Source organism: Acipenser ruthenus, chromosome 36 (assembly GCF_902713425.1).
Source record: "Acipenser ruthenus chromosome 36, fAciRut3.2 maternal haplotype, whole genome shotgun sequence".
Lineage (NCBI taxonomy): Eukaryota > Metazoa > Chordata > Actinopteri > Acipenseriformes > Acipenseridae > Acipenser > Acipenser ruthenus.
Genome location: NC_081224.1, coordinates 7,454,879 through 7,475,127, shown reverse-complemented (window position 1 = coordinate 7,475,127; position 20,249 = coordinate 7,454,879). Strand labels below are relative to the sequence as shown.

The window sequence follows — 20,249 nt, the reverse complement described above, 5'->3', positions numbered from 1 at the left end:
GTCCTACTTTGTAATTCTGTTCTCCAGGGAGATCCCTCATAATCCAATCTTGGTTATCTTCAGCTATCCTTATCCAAGAAACTCAAGCAAAGTTGACATTTTCTCCTGAAAGTAATTGGTAGATATGGGCGAGTAGAAGCACTGTGAACCAGTGCTTGACAGTGATCTGTATTAATGGTCTAATTTCCTTCTAGGTTCTGGAAACAGAGCTTACACATTCCAACAAGAAGCTGTGTTTGAAAAATCTGCATCTGAATGATTGCAGCAGGAACACAGCAGGATATATCCAGTGCAGGCAGCTAAGAGTTAATCAGAAGCAATAGGAAGGGTTCCTGAAGTGTGAGCTCCATTGCAGGGTTCAGGTAAACTCGTGGACTCGTGTGTGTTTAAATATCCAATCACAATTAGAAGAAGAAGCAGCAGAATTTATATAGATAATCAAAAGACATTGATTGTATGTCATTTTTGTTGTCTGTTTATGTGGACTTCAACAAGAAATTAAAATGTTTCCTAATGTTCTTTTTTTCATCCGGGAGTATAAAATTATTGTGATTCCAAACTCTGTTGTAGATTTCAACAAAGATATTATATTAGACACAGCAGAGCAGCTGGGAACTTTATTTTCCTTAAGCACAAGTTATAATAGAGTCAACAAGACAATACAATGTTTGAATTAATATAGGCTTCCCTTATGACATTACCCCGTTTTTCTTAACCTATCAAAAAAGACAATTACATAGTGATGCATATTTGTATCAACCAATCAGGTCATTGACCACCTTCCTTTTATTAGCTGAAGTGAATGTAACATCAATGCTTCTTTGTTTTACTCACAAAGTTATAACATCATAAAATTAAGTAAAGGAAAGAGATTGTCAGTCTTTTGAAGGTTTTAGGTCCAAAATGTTACCTCTGAGAAAACACAGGGTCCCCTTTAAATTGCTGTATGGTGCACTTCAAAGCATTCTCCTTACCATCTGTCTTTCCTGCTCCAATAATCAATACTAAACCCAACTAACTTAACTAACTCTAAAACCCAAATACTATCTCAATCTAAAACCCAGGTAATTTTGTAAACTATAGTTTTTCCAACAGTTTATAGTAAACACTAAAAATGAAAATTTAAATGTATTTGTCTTTTTTTGTGGATTGGAGAAAAATTAAAGACTGTTCTTCCATTACATTTACACCTGTGTGACTTTACAACAGTGTTTGGAAATGCTTTGCATGAATCTGAAATTGAAGCTGAATCGTGAGGTTTGGTTCAATACTTTACAAAATGAAACTTCTTCTAAATGCAGAAACACATAACAATAAGCATGTACACTGCCTGGCCACTTTATTAGGACCTATACCCACTTGAAATGACATGGCATAGACGCCACAAGGTGCTGGAAGGTGTCTAGTGGGATGTTAATCCATTCCGTCATTAATATTTCACACAATTGGTACAGAGTTGGGCAGAGGATCATGATGGAGAATGTGTCATTCAAGTTCATCCCAAACATGCTCAGCTATATTGTGCTGGCCATAGAAGATGCCTGAAGTTTCTGTCATGTCTGTAGCCATTGTCAGGGCGATGCCAAAGGGGTAAAGTCCTAATAAAATGGCCAGGCAGTGTATGTGGCAAGTATGTGAAACAGTGTATCAAGTATATGAAACAGTGTATCAAGTATATGAAACACTGTATCAAGTACATGAACCAGTGTATCAAGTATATGAAACAGTGTGTCAAGTATCTCCATGCCTAGGATTTGCTCCAGGAGTAGACATCGTGACACACATTCACACAGAGAGGTGCTGGAAATCTGAAGTGTTTTTAGCAATCTACTACTGTCTTGTTGACAAATCAATTCATTATAAGTGATACTGTCGATGAAGGCTCTACCATGTAGTACTGATCGGTTCTGGAGTTATGCGTCACGAACTGAAGGCGAGGGCGCTAACGAAAGTCAAGGTCAACTATCACACGGTAGAGCCTTCATCGAGAGGGCACTATCGATATTAGAAAACATATTTTTCATCATTTTCTTTAAAAAAAACTTTTTTTTTTTTTTTTATTTCGTCGTTGCCAATTAGTTTTTTATTATTATTTTTTTTATTGTTTTCTCCCCAATTTGAAATGCTCAATTATTTTTAGGCTCAGCTCACCACTACCACCCCTGCGCAGACTCGGGAGGGGCGAAGATGAACACACACTGTCCTCTGAAATGTGTGCCGTCAGCCGCCCGCTTCTTTACACTCTGCAGACTCGCCGTGCAGCCGCCTCAGAGCTACAGCGTCGGAAGACAACGCAGCTCTGGGCAGCTTACAGGCAAGCCCGCAGGCACCCGGCCAGACTACAGGGGTCGCTGGTGCGCGGTGAGCCGAGGACATCCTGGCCGACCTAACCCTCCCTCCCCTCGGACGACGCTCGGCCAATTGAGCACCACCCCCTGGGAGCTCCCGTCCACGGTCGGCTGTGGAATAGCCTGGACTCGAACCGGAGACGTCCAGGCTATAGAGCGCATCTTGCTCTAGCGAGTGCTTTTACTGGATGCGTCACTCGGGAGCCCTAAAAAAAAAACACTTTAAAACACTTGAACTTGTAGTGATTCGTTGGGTGCCCTTCCGTTAAGCAAATATATAGCAAAATAATCACGCAAACTTTGCATAAAGGATCACATGCATAATAATAATAAAAAAAAGTGTTATTCACAAATTATGTTTTACTTGTCAGAGCTGCTTATAGTTCATCTGGACTGTGCCAGATATCTGAATGGAGCTGACAAGCTGCGTTACAGGACTGGCTGCTTTCATCAGCATGTCAGAATGAAAAATCTGGCACTTGCGCAGATTGATTTGAAGTTTGATTCATAGTTGGTGCTGCAACGTTCCAACAGGCATCTACTATCTATTAGAAGCCCGCTAGAGCTGGAAGCTGATTGGCTGATGGTACTGAATCATTTTCCAATTTTAGATCATAGATGTAACACCTGATGCTATTTTTCCATATTTTTAATTCCTGTTTTTATAAAAGCAGTTCAATATATATATGTATATATAAGATTGCAAGCTGTTGGTTAGAGCTTCATCAGATTTGTAGTTAAACTATTTTATACTCAAGTATTCTGAATATGTTTGTTGTTAAAGTGTTTTTTCACAGATCCATCGTTGTTTTAGGTTGCAAGGGATGTCATTCAGCTTGCCGTTGCTCATCTCACCACAGTCTTCTTTTCCTTGATTGTTTGGTTCCCCAGGATTCCACATTCTAAACAGTAGAACAAAAGTCCTTTATTGGCTGCAAGGTCCCCTATTTAAACAATGCAGCCCTTAGATTGTAACACACAACTTAATTTTCTAATAATACAGAGTCACAAATCTGTGTACACTGAGGTCAGTCTAGGCCCAGGTGCCCAATCACCTTGCAGATTACAGTCTACAGAGTAACAAAATCATTCCAGTACATTTGACCTATTATGCATTGCCAGCATTTTTTAGATCTCACAGGCTCCCCTATATGAAACATGCACACATTAAGGTAGTGAAGACAATGCAACAATCAGGTACTTTGCAGATACTTCAATTATATTTTTTTATAGCTCTTTTGACTTACCAAGTGATTTTATTATTCGTAATTTAGTAATTCACACATCTAATGGATTATTTATTTTATTTACACGCACATTATGGTAAAGGTGAATTAGATTTTTTAAATGCTATTGTATATGAAACGAGTAAAGAATGCATAGATCGTTCTTTGCAGATACATGAAGGATAACACGTCATTCATAGGAAAAGCCAATGAGTGAAGCTTCTGTGAGTTCGGGTTATAAATGGTAAACATTTCAAATGTTTTGCTTTTGTTTGGATAAATACAGTACCAGTCATAAAGCCTGAGCCCACCACTACAAAGGCTTTAATTACCTAGATTGTAAATAAATGCAAAAGTTTCTGATTTGTAAAACACTAAACAAATTTATGTAGTAATCTTGATATTTGTGTGTGTGTTTGTTTTGAGCACTTCTGAGTGAGTGTGACAGAGATCGAATGAGTCTTAGTGTTAGATCTCCCTCTCGACCTGTGAGAGCACGGTATACGAGGAACAGAGTACCCTTAATGAAATGGCACGACAATTTATTCCGTAGGGTAGATGGAAGTCGGTTAGTTCGGAAGGGGGCGGAGCCATGGCACCCGAGCTCAGTGACCCAGACGGTAAGCGGCGTGGCATCCGAGGACTGGAGGAGCGGATGCGCTCGTTAACCTCGGGGTCATGGGCGAGGGTATAAATAGGGGGCATGGCTTGAGTGATCTGTTCCTTTGCAGATGGTTAAACCAAATAACCTAGAAGGAGCCCGTCTTGTTTGTGCTAAAAACCGTGAGTGATTGCTTGTCTGTGTATTTACACTGTTTGTCTTGTGTGTCGTTTCTCACAAAGATTACTGAGCACGATCCGGAGCTGCAGCCGCTGGCCAGCGAAAAACCCGGACTTCACCACGCACCTTTTCACTACAGGAACTGTCTTTTGTTTGCACCTTTAGCACTTTAATCACGCACTGTCTTTGTGTTTGTGTTTAGTGTGGGTGTCTGGATGGGACTTTGGGGTTGCGGGTCAAACCCGTAGGATTTACAAATAGAAGTGATACACGCCGCTGTATCACTTCCAGCACTATTATTATTTGCAGGTTTTGCCTTAAGGCTCTGGACATTTATTAAATTAAATAAACACCCTTGCACCTGTACCAACGTTGTCTGTGTGATTCTTCTGCACTGCACTCACCTGCACGTCATTACCACTTTGCCACAGTGAGTCACACTGCATCTCAAGAAATTCCTTTGATTACAGCTTTATGAAAATGTCATGGCTCTGGTGACATGAGCAAAGCACTCAAGCGTCACTCTTGTGTGTATTCCTGTGTCACCAAAACCCCTTGATAGAATCACTGTCTTATTATGTGGCATGCACTTATCCCTTATGCCATCTTTCTCTTGTAATGTTAGGACACCGTTTCTCAAGTGCTTACCTCCCATCCACTAAACTCCCATCCAACCACTTCCAGACCCCTTCTGTCTCCAAATCGCTCATTCCAACCAAGTGAACCACTCGAACTTTGCCCTTTAAATAGTTCTGAAAACACGATTGAGGAAAAAAAGTTGGTGAACAATGGAATTATTTTTAATAATGAAGCATAAATTAAAAATACCTCAATTGGAACTCTATTGAAAACATTAATCTATTCCAAATATAGGGGTTGCTGAGTACTGAGAACCCCTGGTAAAGGCATGGTCATGTTGTGTACAGGGTGGTTCATACAGTCAGGGCGGTGACTCTGGCACTCCCATGGGTTAGGGAAGCTAAATGGGCAGGGACTGAGTCGCCCTGCTGAGCTACAGTGAACCCTGCTGGCCAGGAGCCTGGTGAGCACTTTATTTGCACCTGACATAAATTAGGGATTATGAAACTATATCTAGATAGTTATTTTCATTATGAATGGGTCAAGAGTCAAAGGGATTCCCTGCTTGTTTAGACATTGGCTGATGTTTTACTCATTATAATTAGTGATGAAGAGGATGAGGGGATGTCTCTTACCAGCTCTTCATCACTGTTGATCACTGTAAGGTCCGAGTCTTGGGATTGACAGAATTCTCTTGCTTTCTTCCAGTCTCTGTTCTCATTGGAAAAGTAGTAACATTTCCCACTAAACAAGGTCCATTCACAAGGGCAGGTCTTGATGATGCACACTGAAAACAAAAAGGAGTAGGAATGTGATTCATGTATTAATTTATTGTCAAGTCTGTGTTAAGGTTCTTTCTCTTGAGTTCCGGAGCTGCTCTTTCATTCTAATTGCCTGCCATAGATAAAGGTAACACATGCAAGATCAGCCAAAGAATGTCTCTCTTGATAAGAGTCAGTGCCATCTAGTGTTCTGCTTCATTATTCAGTTTGGCTGGTATTACACCGCTGGGCACAATGGTGCTGGTGCTTTACATTATAAAGATTTCTATAGTTGTCTATGGAAGGCAACTAGAATTGAAGAGCAGCTCCTGAATTCATAGTCAAAGCACCTTAACATAGAAACACAAACTTAACAAAAAGGAAGGAACATGACAACTAAGAACTACTGCAGGTAAGATGACATCAATATATACACACATACACACACACATTGGCGGCCCTGTCTCTTTATCACTTACCTTTAGAAACATATTTTTCCAAGTTTGTAACATTTGTCGTAATCTTAGAATCTGAAAAGACACACATGTGTAAACTGGAGTTATTGGAATAAAGTCTCTAAACTGCTCTCACCAGAGAACTTCTTTTGCATTTGTAAGTCAATTGTACCTTTTTCCTTCAGGAGGGTTTGCTCCACTCTCAGGTTTTGTATTTCTTCAGTGACTGAAAAAATAAAAAACAAACAGCGGTTCTTTGCCTGTAAACTCATTTTGAATATTAATTTGGCAGGATGTTGAGTTGGCCAGATGCACAGTTTCTTAACAGCAAGTGTGTAAAGAAAAATAAATCTACTGCCAGTCATTTTGTGAAAAAAGAAAGCTGTTTATTAACATGTGATTGCTGTTTATTAACATGTGATTGCTGTTTATTAACATGTGATTGCTGTTTATTAACATGTGATTGCTGTTTATTAACGTGCGATTGCTGTTTATTAACATGCGATTGCTGCTTATTAACATGTGATTGCTGCTTATTAACATGTGATTGCAACATAATAGAAATATATATTGTGGATATATGTTTTTTTATTATGTTGTTTAATGTTAGTTTTATAGTTCACAGATTTTCTAGAAGTTTATTTGTAATAAAGTTAAACAGAGTCGGGTTTTGCCCTGCCTCCTCTAATTATATACAGGGCTCTCTCCTACTGCCCTGCCACAGCTGCTCAGTAACACAGACAGGATCCCCAGACCTCACTGATGAAATAAAACCAAAATCAAGAACCAAGAGGCTGTCTTAATTTGCTTAACTGCAACAATTTGAAACACACAATGCTTCATCTAAGCTTTTGGTGGTCTGAATAATTCTGTAACTTTCATTTGCCTCAGTCTGCTGGTCCTTTTTTTGGCAACTAAGTCTTGTACCCGTTTTAGCAGCAGAAGCTGTGTGCGTAATACACTACAAGTAATCATGTGAGTACAGGTGCATTCAGTTGATTAGACAGTACGGTTGATCAAAGATTGGATAAATGACTGTACTGTATTGTCGCTGGCAGTACTGTAGTAAAACATGTCAGCACCCGAGTAAAGGGAATATTTGCTTCTAAGTGTCTTTTAAATCACCCAATCTGGAATTTAATTGCCACTGATTGGTAATCAATTGTATAGGCGAGGGAAAGGCAGCTTTTTTGGTTTCATTTAATACCTGTGGACAAAAAAACCTGTTCAAGGGAATTGCTCTGACAATGTGAGTACTTGCACAGTCCTAGTACTAACCCACATGGGTATCATCTATAATAAGAACACTTGCCTTCTGTTTTGAGGCTAGACACTTCCTGCTGTAATGCCTGGAGATCTGAAGACTGCTTAGTCTCTGTAAAGGAATAACAATCAGTGAACCTCAGTGATCAGCGATGTGGTGGAGATGCTGTTCTCATCTGATACTGTACAGTATGTACCCATGTCACACTTCTTCATATATCTAGAGAACTACTGGTCCCGTTATCACAAAACTTGCTAAGACCCGTATCATTATCGTTCTATATGTAATTTTAGTGTTATATGTGATGCATTGTAGTAACTCTTTGGATACTCTCTATATTAAGGACAGTGTTTTAATGAGAACACGCACCTGCTGTTTTGAGGCTAGAAACATCCTTTTGTATTGCCTGGAGATCTGAAGGCCGTTTAGTATCTGAAAAGGAACACATATCAGTCAAATCGCTTTTGGAGGGGTTTTTTTATACATCATGACAACCACTTTTCCAATGAGCACAGAACTTACCAAGAACCTTCTATAGCACTAGACCTGCTTGTTTAACCCTTGAAGGACCAAGTGATTTTCAGTGGGGTGTTGCTATCCTACCCCCCTTGACCATGGCTTACCTACGGTCAGCCTCTCCACTTATCTGCAAGCTAATTTATGTGAAGGGGTATCTTGAAAGGCGAGGTCAAAGGCCAAAGAATGTAGTGTAAAATATGTATAATGTAGACATGTTGTCTAGTCTAGGTTTTAATAAATCGCATGAGTTTCCTGACTGAAATAGATTCCACTCTATCTAGTGTCTATCCACTCATCCACTATAGTCTATAACAGGCTTTCCCTTTCTTGCGACAGAACTGTGATGTCAGTGTAGATAGAGATATACAGTATACAGTATTGAGAGAGGATGCATAACGAGGCTCACAGTCATTCATATCAAAGTATCACTGAGACATGTATATCATAAACTTCAATTAAGCCCCCTCTTTCCCTTCCTTTTCTTTTTTCAAGTATTTCTACACAGCACAATCCATCAAGCCATTCGACTAATAAGTGGCCTACTGGATAAACAGAATATATCATTAAAGGAGTGATGAACTCTAACGGATTCTAGTGCCCCTCTGTGTGAAGGGGCTGCATACCGCTTGCTTTCAGGCTGATCAGTGTATTCCGCAGCTCCTGTAGTTCGGCAAATATTGCAGAATCTGAAAAACATATTCAATTCTGATAAAGACATGCAGAATCTGATAAACACATTAAATTCTGATAAAAACATGCCGATTCTGATTATGGACAAGACAGTATCTGAAGCATGCTAGACGGCGGTCGGGAGTTCAGTTCGAAGCGACAGACAAGCAAACACAATGCGAGAAGGAGAGGGGAAGAGGGAATGGTCACCCCAGGTTCGGCTGCCGGAGCAGGGCTGAAGCGAAGCTGAAGCGTCTTGTCTCCAGGAGAAAGCCGCAGCTCCTCTCGCAGCAAAAAAAGTAAATGCATTTGGAAATATAACCATGTAATAGGTCTAATATTTATTTAGTTATAAAACAAATGCAGAATAAGATTTCTGTGTTATAATGTGCCAGCGCAGCTTTTCTTCAGTTCAGATACTGTATCAAAAGGGAGGGACAGAAACTTGAGTTAGACTGAGAAGTTGTTTACAGTTTGAACAATATATTGGATGAATCACTAGTATATATATATATCTATATATATATAGATATATATATATTTGGATTTAGGCCAGATGACAACGGCAATCTGGTTCAACGTGGACAGTCAAAATATCGAACATGTTTTAAAGAAGTGAAAAACAAACGGAGGAAATGCCACCAATTTATTGAAATATCTTTGAGCTCGCCGCCCCGATCATTCTTTTAGTTTAAGTGAATTAAAGTGCATATTACTTAGGCTATAAAAAGTCACAGCAAAGATAACCCATAAAACAGGAAAGTTACGTTTGGAAATGTAGCATTTAAATCTAATGCTTAACTTTAAAATTGTCACTATTTAATTGCGTATGTTAGCAGCGTTTTTAGTAATGCAGTATGACAGAAATAGTTTTTTTTTATTATTTTATTATTAAATTATTTGTAAGTTGTAGATTTCAAAATATCTAACACTAAAATTGTAAAACGAACGCAGTGTTAAAATGAAGGAATGCAACGTTTGGGTGTATTCCCTAATGCAACACATTACTGTGTTCATTTAAAAAGAAATGTTATCCAGTGTACATGAATCAATCATTTAAAAAGAAATGTTATCCAGTGTACATGAATCAATCAGGCTAGTCTAGTTTAGCGTTATACTCTGTGTTTAACTGTTTTACTTCCTAAAATATTTGAATAGTATAGACTCATGGAGGTGTTGTGTTGTAGTGACTTTTTAAGAACATGGAAATGTTACAAACAAGAGGGGGTCCATTTGACCCATCCTGCTCATTTGGTTGTTTATTGATCCATTTCTTGAAGTACCGTGTGAATCAGCTTTCACAACAGTGCTTCGTTTTTTCATTCCTTGCTCACATTTTTAGGGCACTTCTAAGATACCCCTGTATGTAAAACATCTGGCCTAGTTATAAAAAGTCTGCTTCAAGATAAGTATCTCTGTGTAATTTTGTTATATATAAGAATTAAGAGATTCCTTCTAATTGGAGTATTTGAAGCTGACCGAAACGCCAGCGTTCTCTTTTTATATGTAAGAAATAAAAAATAAAAAATAATGGTGTCGCTTACACCAAGTGTGGCTCTTTCTTACCAGTTTTATTTGAATTTTATAGTCGGTGACAATGACCTTTTGAATACACTGGAACTTGTTTTCAGCAGTGTGTGTATATATATATATATATATATATATATATATATATGTGTGTGTGTATATATATATATATATATATATAGATATATATATATATATATATATATATATATATATATATAAAATTTAAACAGCAAGCATTCCTCCATGCTGTAGCATTATTAACTGTGTATTAGCCTCTTATGCACTTTGCACTTGCAAAAAAAAAAGGAATTTGGCAGCCATTTAACATGTAATGGACATAAGATCCAAAGTATCGCGATAATATTGAATATCATTATGCTGTGTATGGTATCGTATCGATACTCCCTAAATGAGGTATCGCAGAACACACACACACACACACACACACGCACATATATATATATATATATATATATATATATATATATATATATATATATATATAGCTGGCTCTTTGAGCTAAAATATATATATATATATATATTATATATATATATATATATAACTGGCATAAAATGAGCTGTAAACATTTTTGTTTTTATTCACGTCATTTCAGCCCAAAAGTTAAGGAGGAGTGCAAACCAACCTTAATTTGCATCTCATTATGCAGAGCTATCTGAAGTAGATCTTTAAACTCTATCAGATCTATCTGGGAACAACAAAAAAAGTACTTTGCATTTTTCTTTCCCTCATCTCAAGATCATGACATAACGTCCCATCAGATAATAGCAAATGCACATTAAGCCATTTTAATGCATCATTATCACTTCCTACTAGTGGAACAGAAACCAAGCCTTCTAGGGCCTTATTATTATTTATTTCTTAGCAGACGCCCTTATCCAGGGCGACTTACAATCGCAAGCAAATACAAATACATTCAAGTGTTACAATATAAGTCATACAATAAGAACAAGAAATACAATAATTCTCAAGTGTGACAAACCACAATTCAATAATACAGCAGATAATAGTGAAAGTTACATCAGGATATGATTAAGTAGTGATAGTTACATCAGGATATGATTAAGTACAAAATACTACAGATTAAACACTTGGCAGATTACAATATTCTGAGGTACAGGATTAAATGCAGTAAAATAGGGGCAGATAAGAGCAAAATAAAGCATATTTAAATGAAGGGTGATAGTGTCCCAGGATACAACAGAGGAGTTCTACAGGTGCTGTTTGAAGAGGTGAGTCTTAAGGAGGCGCCGGAATGTGGTCAGGGACTGGGCAGTCCTGACATCTGTAGGAAGGTCGTTCCACCACTGCGGAGCAAGGGTGGAGAAGGAGCGGGCTCGGGAGGCAGGGGAGCGTAGCGGAGGTAGAGCCAGTCTTCTAGTGCAGGCGGAGCGGAGAGGTCGAGTGGGGGTGTAGGGAGAGATGAGGGTCTGGAGGTAGCTGGGTGCAGTCTGATCAAGGCATCTGTAGGCTAGTACAAGAGTCTTGAACTGGATGCGAGCGGTGATCGGGAGCCAGTGGAGCGAGCGGAGTAGTGGAGTAGCGTGGGCGAAGCGAGGTAGAGAGAACACCAGGCGAGCAGCAGAGTTCTGGATGAGCTGGAGCGGACGGGTGGCGGACGCAGGGAGGCCAGCCAGGAGGGAGTTGCAGTAGTCTAGGCGGGAGAGTACCAGGGCCTGGACCAGGAGCTGGGTAGCATAGTTGGTGAGGAAGGGTCGGATTCTTCGGATGTTGCTCAGGAAGAATCTGCAAGTGCGTGCCAGAGTGGAGATGTGCTGGGAATAAGAGAGGCAGGGGTCCAGGGTGACTCCAAGGTTCTTAGCTGAGGAAGAGGGAGAGAGTGTGGTAGATTCCAGAGGAACAGAGATAGAGAGATCAGAGGAGGGGGAGGAGGAGGGAAAGAAAAGGAGGTCAGATTTAGAGAGGTTGAGTTTGAGGTGATGCGAGTGCATCCAGGAGGAAATAGCAGACAGACAGGTAGAGATACGGGAGGAGATGGTGGAGTCAGAGGTGGGGAAGGAGAGGAAAATCTGAGCAACCTTATATAACAGCCAAGTATATCAATATCTCCTTGATTGAGAGTTGACCGAGCTTTTAGCTTGAGAGAGAAACTCGTACCATTTCCTTTCAAAATTGTCCTCGAGTTTCTCAGGTTCTCGATTTCAGCAGAGATTTCCAAATCTGAAAAAGAAAAAACACTTCAGAGGAAACTGTCCCCACATAGAGGCTCCCTGTATACAGTGTCTAGAGCACGTTGCCTTGGAAACACAGCCATTGGTTCCTCAATGTTTAAAGGGTTTGCCAGCAGATTCTATCAGTCAGTGGTAATGAAGGATGTTTTTGAAGACCTACATTGTTTAATTAAATCACCCCAGCTGTTAAAAGATTAGCAAGCATTAACTACAGCTTTAAAATGTTCTCTCTTATTAAAAAGTAGCAGGTAGGCTGTGTGTTTTACTTGCAGCCATGTGTACACTAACATTTGACATGTAAGTTTAAAAATGATTTCTTTCTGTGCAGTGTATGTAAGATACTGTATCATAACGTGTCAATGTAGCACCATGATCTATTTTGTGTTAATTGTGTACTAAGTAGGCTACAGTAGAAAAGAAATGTGCTAAAATAATGTATTCAATTTAAAATAATCTTTAATTATTTTTGCATTGTACAGTAATGTGTACAATGCAGCAGCATGGTTTAATTTGTGGTAGCGGTAAACCTATAGGAAAAAGTAAAAAGTACACCAGTATTAATTTGATTTGACTACTGTACTGAATACTGTATAGGCCTACTGTACATATTTATATTTATCACTAGGATAGCTAACCAAGGGACCTTGTAAATGCACGACCGCTTGGAGTGCAGCCTGAGTCATGCACCCGTGGTTTGAATCCTGTTCCTACTGAGTTGCCCGTCTTGGCTGGGGAGCCACAAGGAGAGCTGCCCTGCAGTAAGGGAGGAAATCGGCTTGTGTTGATTCACTTCATTGTGCTTCAGCGACTCCTGCTGTTCTGGTGCCTGACGAGTCTAGACTTTCTTTTCGGTAGGATCAGCGGGTTGGCTTGACTGTGAGAACAGCGGCTGGCCTTCAGTGGTTTTAATCTTTATGCGGGTTGCAGTGTTCAGACAACATCCCGCTAGGATAGAGAAAACTAACTGATTCAAAATAAATAATGGGGAGGTGGGCATTCCCAATTGTGTATTATTGTATTTGGCATTTATTTTTCCTATTGGAAATCTGTTCTTGTTCAATTTAAGACTTACGTTTTGCAAATGCCTTGGAGAGCAGGATCATCCACACCATCGAGGTAGCCACCAACAGAATGTAGAGAACAACAATGGATTTGCTACCACAGACATTACGATCTGGAAAAACAAAATACAAATGTAAGTGGACTTGGGAGCGTAACATTAGCTGAGCCCGGGACGCACATTAAATGGAAAATTTCTATTGTGTGCTGAAATATTTCTGTCAAATTTAAGTATTTTAACAATATATATAGAAGGTTGTTGTCATTTGAACATATTGCATGTAACAAATACCAGTTTTTTAGGTCCTTAGTTTTTTAAGTGAGATGGTTTTAGAAATGACCATCAGAAAATCTCTGCACAGAATCAAAGGTTAATAGAGATAGAGTTTAGTGTTACACACCCCACTGGTCTTTTTTTAAACCACTTCATAAAAAACAGTAATATCTGTGTATATGAGAAATATCCAATTGATATGGTCGCCCACTGTTTGTTTTCACAAATCCAAGATTCAATCAAAAATGTTGTATGATGACATGCAGGCACATTTGCTGCTGTGGTATACACAGGAGTCCCTCACTAATACAGACATTGGGATCTGCCGGACAACATATGTCCCCCAATAATAACCAATTTAGTGTGACACTCGGTCAGTGTGACTTACATGATCCAAAAAGACACAATAAAAACAGGGCATATAAACTCATATAAACGGCTGGAAAATACTGATGGACTCCAGTGGTTCAAAACACAAGATTACAATAATACACATTCTGAATTTGAAGCCTTTAATTGCTTTTTGCAAAGAAAAGAAAGCCTGACTCATACCAACAGAAATAAATGTATCAGGTAGGCTATGTGCTTTACTTGCAGTCATGCGTACACTGCAATATTTTCTATGTAAGTTAGAAACTCGCACCGCTGTCAGCACGTCTGCTGACAGCACGTCTGCTGACAGCATTGCCAGTAGCAGCCGGGCTACTGGTAACATTGCCGTCTATGAACCCTTTAAAGTCCCTGTTCTTGGCCTGGGACTTTGTGCTGGACTTTTGGGCTTTTAAGGGGGGAGGTGGCCGTTGAGGCCATGTGTGCTGCGCACAAGGGGGAGTATATGTGGCAATGTGCCCGCCCCTGTGTGTATTTTTGTGTTTTATGTTGTATGTGTGTGTGTAACAGGGCGAGGAGCCCTGTACAGTTATTGTTTATTTATTTTTAGAACGGGGTTTCCCCCTCCGCCCCTGTGCAGTGTATTTTGTATTTGTTTTGTTTTATGATTTATTAGTGTATTTGTATTGACGGCGAAGCGCCGTGTGTTTTTGTTTAATTTTTAAAATACCTTGTGAGAATGCGTGACTGTCAGCTAGTGATTATTGAATTAGCTGGCTGTCACGCATAATAATTCTACCCGTGCAGATTGTGGCTGAGGGGTAAGAGAATAATTGCCAGCTAGTTAAACCCCTCGGCCACGGTATAAAAAGCCTGCAGCTCTCCATGTTCCGGGTGGGTGTATTAGGAGTGAGAGCGGAGAGAACAAGGAGAGAGAAAACGGAACTTAAAAATTAAACAGTAACACAGGAACAGTGACAGCAGTTGCCCAGTCTGACCTGTGTTGTATTATTTTGTGTTTGAGATTTTGGTTTTGTTTGAACTTTTATTTTGCTCTGTGAGCAAGTGTTTTCTGTTTAAACCTTTTATTTTATTTTTGCATTATTTAAATAAACGGCGCCGCCGTGTCTTTATTATTTTGAATCCGCTGTACTTGGTGTCAGTGTGTTTACGTTCCTGCTTCTGCCTTGACGTCACCGCCCAGCCACCCTGTCACTGTGTGTTAATGTTGGTGTATTGTAGTTGGTACACAGGATATAATGCGGGTAATGAGCACGACTGTTTAAAATGTATAATTGCATTTCACTTCACGTGCATTTAAAGTATTTAATATGTGAGCACGGGGTTGCACAGAATTAGTTCACGTGCTGGGATTCAAGTGAATAATTAATTAGTAATTGAATCCCGGCACAACAGTATATACAGACGTGCTCAAATTTGTTGGTACCCCTCCACAAAAAACGAAGAATGCACAATTTTCTCTGAAATAACTTGAAACTGACAAAAGTAATTGGCATCCACCATTGTTTATTCCATATTTAATAGAAATCAGACTTTGCTTTTGATTTTTTTATTCAACATAATATTGTAAATAATAAAACAAATGAAAATGACATGGACAAAATTGATGGGACCCTTAACCTAATATTTTGTTGCACAACCTTTAGAGGCAATCACTGCAATCAAACGTTTTCTGTAGCTCTCAATGAGACTTCTGCACCTGTTAACAGGTAGTTTGACCCACTCTTCCTGAGCAAACTGCTCCAGCTGTCTCAGGTTGGATGGGTGCCTTCTCCAGACTGCAAGTTTCAGCTCTTTCCATAGATGTTCGATAGGATTCAGATCAGGACTCATAGAAGGCCACTTCAGAATAGTCCAATGTTTTGTTCTTATCCATTCTTGGGTGCTTTTAGTTGTGTGTTTTGGGTCATTATCCTGTTGGAGGACCCATGATCTGCGACTGAGACAGAGCTTTCTGACACTGGGCAGTACGTTTCGCTCCAGAATGCCTTGATAGTCTTGAGATTTCATTGTGCCCTGCACAGATTCAAGGCACCCTGTGCCAGGCGCAGCAAAGCAGCCCCAAAACATAACCGAGCCTCCTCCATGTTTCACTGTAGGTATGGTGTTCTTTTCTTTGAAAGCTTCATTTTTTCGTCTGTGAACATATAGCTGATGTGACTTGCCAAAAGCTCCAGTTTTGACTCATCTGTCCAAAGGACATTCTCCCAGAAGGATTGTGGCTTGTCAATATGCATTTTAGCAAATTCCAGTCTGGCTTTTTTATGTTTTTCTTTCAAAAGTGGAGTCCTCCTGGGTCTTCTTCCATGGAGCCCACTTTCGCTCAAAAAGCGACGGATGGTGCGATCAGAAACTGACGTACCTTTACCTTGGAGTTCAGCTTGTATCTCTTTGGCAGTTATCCTTGGTTCTTTTTCTACCATTCGCACTATCCTTCTGTTCAATCTGGGGTCGATTTTCCTCTTGCGGCCGCGCCCAGGGAGGTTGGCTACAGTTCCATGGACCTTAAACTTCTTAATAATATTTGCAACTGTTGTCACAGGAACATCAAGCTGCTTGGAGATGGTCTTGTAGCCTTTACCTTTACCATGCTTGTCTATTATTTTCTTTCTGATCTCCTCAGACAACTCTCTCCTTTGCTTTCTGTGGTCCATGTTCAGTGTGGTGCACACAATGATACCAAACAGCACAGTGACTACTTTTATTCATTTAAATAGGCTGAATGACTGATTACAAGATTGGAGACATGTGTGATACTAATTAAAGAAACTAATTAGTTTGAAATATCACTATAATCCAATTATTTATTATCTTTTCTAAGGGGTACCAACAAATGTGTCCAGGCCATTTTAGAATATCTTTGTAGAATAAGCAATAATTCATCTCTTTTCACAGCTTCTTTGCTTTATTCTATGACATACCAAAGGCATGCAAATATACATGATAAAATAGCTTTTAATTTCATCACTTTTCAGGAGGAATTAAGCATTATTTCAATGAGCTGTAAGGGTACCAACAAATTTGAGCACGTCTGTATAGATGCACGTTTTACTCACTCAGGGTGTGTTCGGGGCAAAAGAACGGAAGAGAGTGAGGAGGTAAAAATAATAATAACCATAGTAAATAACAACTGTCAATAGAGTTTGAAACATTTAAAATAGAAGTAAGCATGTACATTGATATAAAATAAATCAACAGACAACACAGAAGTTAATAATTTATTATTATTATTATTATTATTATTATTATTATTATTATTATTATTATTATTATTATTATTATTACTACTAACAACTGTTTCACATAGCATTTGTGTTTTAATCATAATTGTGGTTGTCTTTAACTGTGTTTACTACTCATGGTCGCTAGGCTGAAGCTCCTACGCGCCCCTTACTCCTGTTCTCAGGCCCAGGGCCAGCTTTAAGGCAAGGCGAGCGAGGCGGCCGCCGAGGGCCCCCACTGTTTAGGGGCCCCCGCGCTCAACTGGACTACCGTGAGATTTAATGTGTTTGTTACGTGCACGTAAAACGCTTAGGGTCAGGGTCATTGTTTTTTTTTTTATTCCTTAGCAACCGTAGAGGCTGATAGTTTCTCATTGGGTCTGGACTGCTCACATGACCCGCCCACACTCCTCCACATATACAGGAGAGAAGGTTCTTGCGCGTCGTGTGGGAAAGTGGTAGCAAACATGTCGCAGCGCACTTTTACACAGTTATCAGTTAAATCTTTGTTCAGCAAGTCAAAAAAGTATGTGTGCAATAGTAGACTTAACAGACAACAATCTGGACTACTCAGATCTGCCGTCTTAGGCTTCTTAATCCTATAGACATTTTGGTGTTAAGCGATTATATAAATATACAGCACGATTGTTTCTAATACCATTCAGCATTTTGTGAATTACATTTTTTATTTTTTACGGAATAAAATACCCTATTTCTGAATGGAATAATATTATAATAATAATAATGACAATTAAACTACATTTACCCACATCTAAAATACCCTACTTTACATGTTTGTTTACAAATAATTTTTCTTGTAGGAAAAAAAAAAATAATAATAATATTACAGGCTGCCGTGGATGAGAGATTTCCTTTTTACAAAATATTACAAATATGGGTGTGATTAGGTATGGAGTAGATATATTTACTGTAACACAAAACACTCAAAACTAATTGAGGGAGGGATGGGTGATAATTTAGCACCAGTAGGCTCTCTGGTGCTAAACTTTCAAAACAGCTTTTGAAAGGCGAACAGCAATGTGTTTGTTTTTATTTATTCAAAAGCTATTGTTAATCCTTCTTGAAGTCATATAGCCAGCACCATCTGCGGAAGAAAAATGGAACTAGCATTGAGTATATTTGCAGAAAGGAAATTGCCTATTGCCAGTTTTCACATTTTTGATGTTATGAATCCTACGTAGACACCTTTTTTTGCTCAACTTCAGGTCATTTTTTTAGGGAATAAAGAGCTTACCTTTAGTCTTCATAGGTTTAGGCTTCTCTTCTTCCATGTCTATAAAGTCGGAAGTATATAAGTCCAAAGAAAGTACATATTAAGATTATGTTTTGAAACTTGCAAACGACACATTGATTTCATATGGTATCTCACACACAAAGTCTGTCTGACAGCTATGCATTGCTTTCATATGGTATCTCCCACACAACATCTGTATGACAGCTATGCATTGGTTTTGGAATCCATTTTGCTCCAATCTAATATTAGATATAAGAAACAGCAGAGGTTTTTTGCAATGGCATTAATCCTTTGGTAGACTTCCTCTCTAACTTACATTTATCTTTGAACTTAAGTTTCTTTTAGTATTTCTATATATTTTATTATATAGAGCACCATCTAGAAAAACTAATAAGAAGGTGGCACTAAATAAGTTAATTTCGGCACACATACCCTATGGTAGTTCAATTGAAAGTGTAGCAACTTCCTTAGTAAATACGTGTCATTTTAAATGCTACTGAAATCATTTGTTCCATCAACCTTGGCTTCACATAGTGTAGAACACTGTTACTACCCTAACCTAACAGTAATGCATTCCCTTCAAACACAAGCCCAAGCAGGGAGACAGGTAAGTCTAGAAACTGAAATGTACCTGATCCGCAGTTTCTTTTCATGTCCTGATATTTTCTTTGTGCAGTTTGTTGATGCAAGTCAAAATGTTCAAAGTCGTTACTGTCTGCCATGCTGCCGACCCTGCAGTGATCCGAACACTCGGAACCGTGACGGTCTGACTGATGTTTCGCTACTAGATTCAGTTCTTCATATAGCAATAGGAAATGTAGAAATAAAACGAGTTAGCAATTTTAATTTCCTAACAATAAGGGAACTTCCCACTGCAAGTCAAAATCTCCTACTGAAAAAGATGACACAAGGATGCTGTAACTGCAGAGTACGTGTCACAAGGCGACAGGAAGCAATAATTTAAAAGTAGCCGACTACGCCAGCATGGGTTCTAACCATGCACACAAAAAAATAACATTATGTTGAAAAAAAAAGAAAACTCTTTATATATGCCTAAATTGCACACAGGTCCGCAAAGCACTCTGTAGGGGAGCCACACCACTTCAAATCCCACACCCAGCCCAGACAGGAACACAACCACCATAAAATACAGTTCAATGATTTATTAAACAATTAAAACAGAAAAAAAACACATACAGTACTTCGTGAAATGAGTGGGGGGCCTATTCCTAACAGCTATCTAGCCCTGAGGGGGTCACAACTACGGCCTCCCTTACCGTCTGGTAACCTTAGGTGTCCTAGTCACTACCGTGCCTTTCCCAATTTCTTTGGGACTTAAGACAGGGCCAATGACAATCAATTACCCCTCCCCGTACACGGCGTTAACTGGCCGAACCCTATACCTACCAGCACTAACCTCACAATATGGCCTTCCCTACCTCAAACATTACGTTTCACTAATTATACAGAAGTAGTATTAAAATTAAATAAAATACTATTAAAAAGGCCCCTACAATTTAAAACCAGCACTAATAAAATAGCAAGCAAAGTGAAACAGACTATATGTATATATATATATATATATATATATATATATATATATATATATAACAAGAAAGGACAATACTATAAATGGGTTACAGAGATCAGAGACCATTGAAGCTTGTACTGCATTCAGCACCCTCCATGGGGGAAGGTCCAACAAGCTGTGACACATCTTCGTCTAGTTGTTCACTCAGGATTG

At 39.1% G+C, this 20,249-nt stretch overlaps 1 protein-coding gene across 1 annotated transcript; it reads right to left on the bottom strand.

The window, feature by feature from the left end:
- Nucleotides 1-603: 603 nt before the first annotated feature.
- LOC131706573 (CD209 antigen-like protein C) lies at nucleotides 604-19,399 on the bottom strand. The gene is made up of 11 exons (XM_059007917.1): nucleotides 19,137-19,399; nucleotides 18,506-18,544; nucleotides 13,418-13,519; nucleotides 12,272-12,334; nucleotides 8,557-8,619; nucleotides 7,784-7,846; nucleotides 6,323-6,376; nucleotides 6,175-6,225; nucleotides 5,570-5,721; nucleotides 5,004-5,107; nucleotides 604-3,250 (listed from the first exon to the last, which is right to left on the bottom strand). Exons 1-11 carry the CDS (start codon nucleotides 19,225-19,227, stop codon nucleotides 3,127-3,129), a joined length of 906 nt encoding a protein of 301 aa, XP_058863900.1. The 5' UTR covers nucleotides 19,228-19,399; the 3' UTR covers nucleotides 604-3,126.
- Nucleotides 19,400-20,249: the final 850 nt, after the last annotated feature.

Coding starts and splice junctions, on each gene's coding strand:
- LOC131706573 (XM_059007917.1), bottom strand. CDS start 19,227: ATGGCAGACAGTAACGACTTTGAACATTTTGACTTGCATCAACAAACT. Junction 12,335..13,417: donor CTCCAAGGCATTTGCAAAAC/GTAAGTCTTAAA, acceptor TTTCTTTTTCAG/ATTTGGAAATCTCTGCTGAA. Junction 5,108..5,569: donor TCAACAGTGATGAAGAGCTG/GTAAGAGACATC, acceptor TCGTGTTTTCAG/AACTATTTAAAGGGCAAAGT.